This window comes from Kryptolebias marmoratus, linkage group LG5 (genome assembly GCF_001649575.2).
Source record: "Kryptolebias marmoratus isolate JLee-2015 linkage group LG5, ASM164957v2, whole genome shotgun sequence".
In the NCBI taxonomy this organism is placed as follows: Eukaryota; Metazoa; Chordata; class Actinopteri; order Cyprinodontiformes; family Rivulidae; genus Kryptolebias; species Kryptolebias marmoratus.
In genome coordinates, this window is record NC_051434.1 from 24,550,273 (window position 1) to 24,551,720 (window position 1,448).

At 41.5% G+C, this 1,448-nt stretch overlaps 1 protein-coding gene across 1 annotated transcript; it reads right to left on the minus strand.

Annotated features, from left to right (window-relative positions):
* Positions 1-845: 845 nt before the first annotated feature.
* On the minus strand, positions 846-1,209 carry LOC119617031 (histone H3-like; the record flags this gene model as incomplete). The annotated part of the gene is made up of 1 exon (XM_037975732.1): positions 846-1,209. A coding segment is annotated over exon 1 (315 nt), but the record flags the coding sequence as incomplete, so codon positions are not given.
* Between the last annotated feature and the right edge of the window lie 239 nt (positions 1,210-1,448).

The window sequence follows — 1,448 nt, forward strand, 5'->3', positions numbered from 1 at the left end:
CTATTGCATATTATTTATCAGGGGCAGTTTTAGGAAGCTGCTGTTAAAAAACAACAACAAAAAACTTTAAAATAACCGGTCCCTGTAATGCTGCTGTGTTTAAGTGTTTAATGCTTTCACCAGATAATTGTGAGCAAAATGTGTAATGGATCATACGTGGGTAATAACCTGGAAAGAGACACACAAAAAGTGTGAATTAAAAAAAAATGTTATTAGTTAATGAATTCATCACAAACTATTGCTTTCCTCCAGGGTCCCTTGAGTCAAAGTCCACATCAAGTGTACTTCAACATTACTCCTGAAGTGCAATAATTGAAATATGATGGAAAGAATATTTTAACAATACTTTGCTGTTTCAACAAGTATGTCTCTGGAAGACATTTAGAAATAATCAATGACGCATGAAAAACAATGAGAACTGTAAGACGACAAGTTAAACAGTTCTCATGTTTGTGATTCTCACAGATTGATAGATAATACTGTACAGTTAATGAAAACTATTTTTGATCAGAAGACATAGGAAGATCACCTGTTTGTAACTGTATCACCTATTACTGCTGTCCAAAGTTTTCTCCTCCAAGATTTTATTTGTGATTGCACATTTGTACAGGCAACATGCTTCAATGAGCTTTAAGCTCTCCAAACTCCAAGAATATTATAACACAGATACTGCTGAAAAACAAGCTACGCTTTAGAGAGCTTTTCAGCCAGCCACAACTGGTTCTGGAATTGAGTATTCTCCAATAATCCTGGTTTTGTTAAAGAGTTGTTATAGTTGCTGATGGCTGTAGACAGGAAGGATCTCTTGTAGCGGTCTGTCCCGATGTGTCCTCGGTCCTGGTGTCCTCAAAGAACCCCACCAGGTGAGCCTCGCTAGCCTCCTGCGGAGCCATGATGGCTGAGCTCTGGAAGCTCAAGTTGGTCTTGAACTCCTGGGCGATCTCCTGGACAAGGTACTGGAAGGGCAGCTTCCTGATGAGCTGCTCAGTGGACTTCTGGTAGTGGCAGATTTCCTTGAGAGCCACGGTCCCGGGCCTGTAGAGGTGAGGCTTCTTCACTCCGCCGGCCGGGGCGCTCTTGCTGGCGGCTTTGGTGGCCAGCTGCTTCCTGGGAGCTTTACCTCTGGTGGATTTACAGGCAGTCTGCTTGGTTCTGGCCATGACTGGACTTCAGGGTTCTCCACATTTAACACTTGTTGTCATGGTTACGCATCATAACAAAATGTCCTAAAGTAAAAAAGGTTTCAGTAAAAATCCGTCCAGCTGCACAGCATCCAATACCAGAGAAAATAATGATCCAAAAAAAGTGATTTACATCAAGAAAAAAAGAGGAATAACATTTTCAAAAGCAATATCTCAGAGTGAATGTAACAGAGCTACTCCAACATGCAGCCACCTTGGGTGGCGCAATTCTAGAAGTGAAGATAGGCAGATTTAGACCAGTTTCTT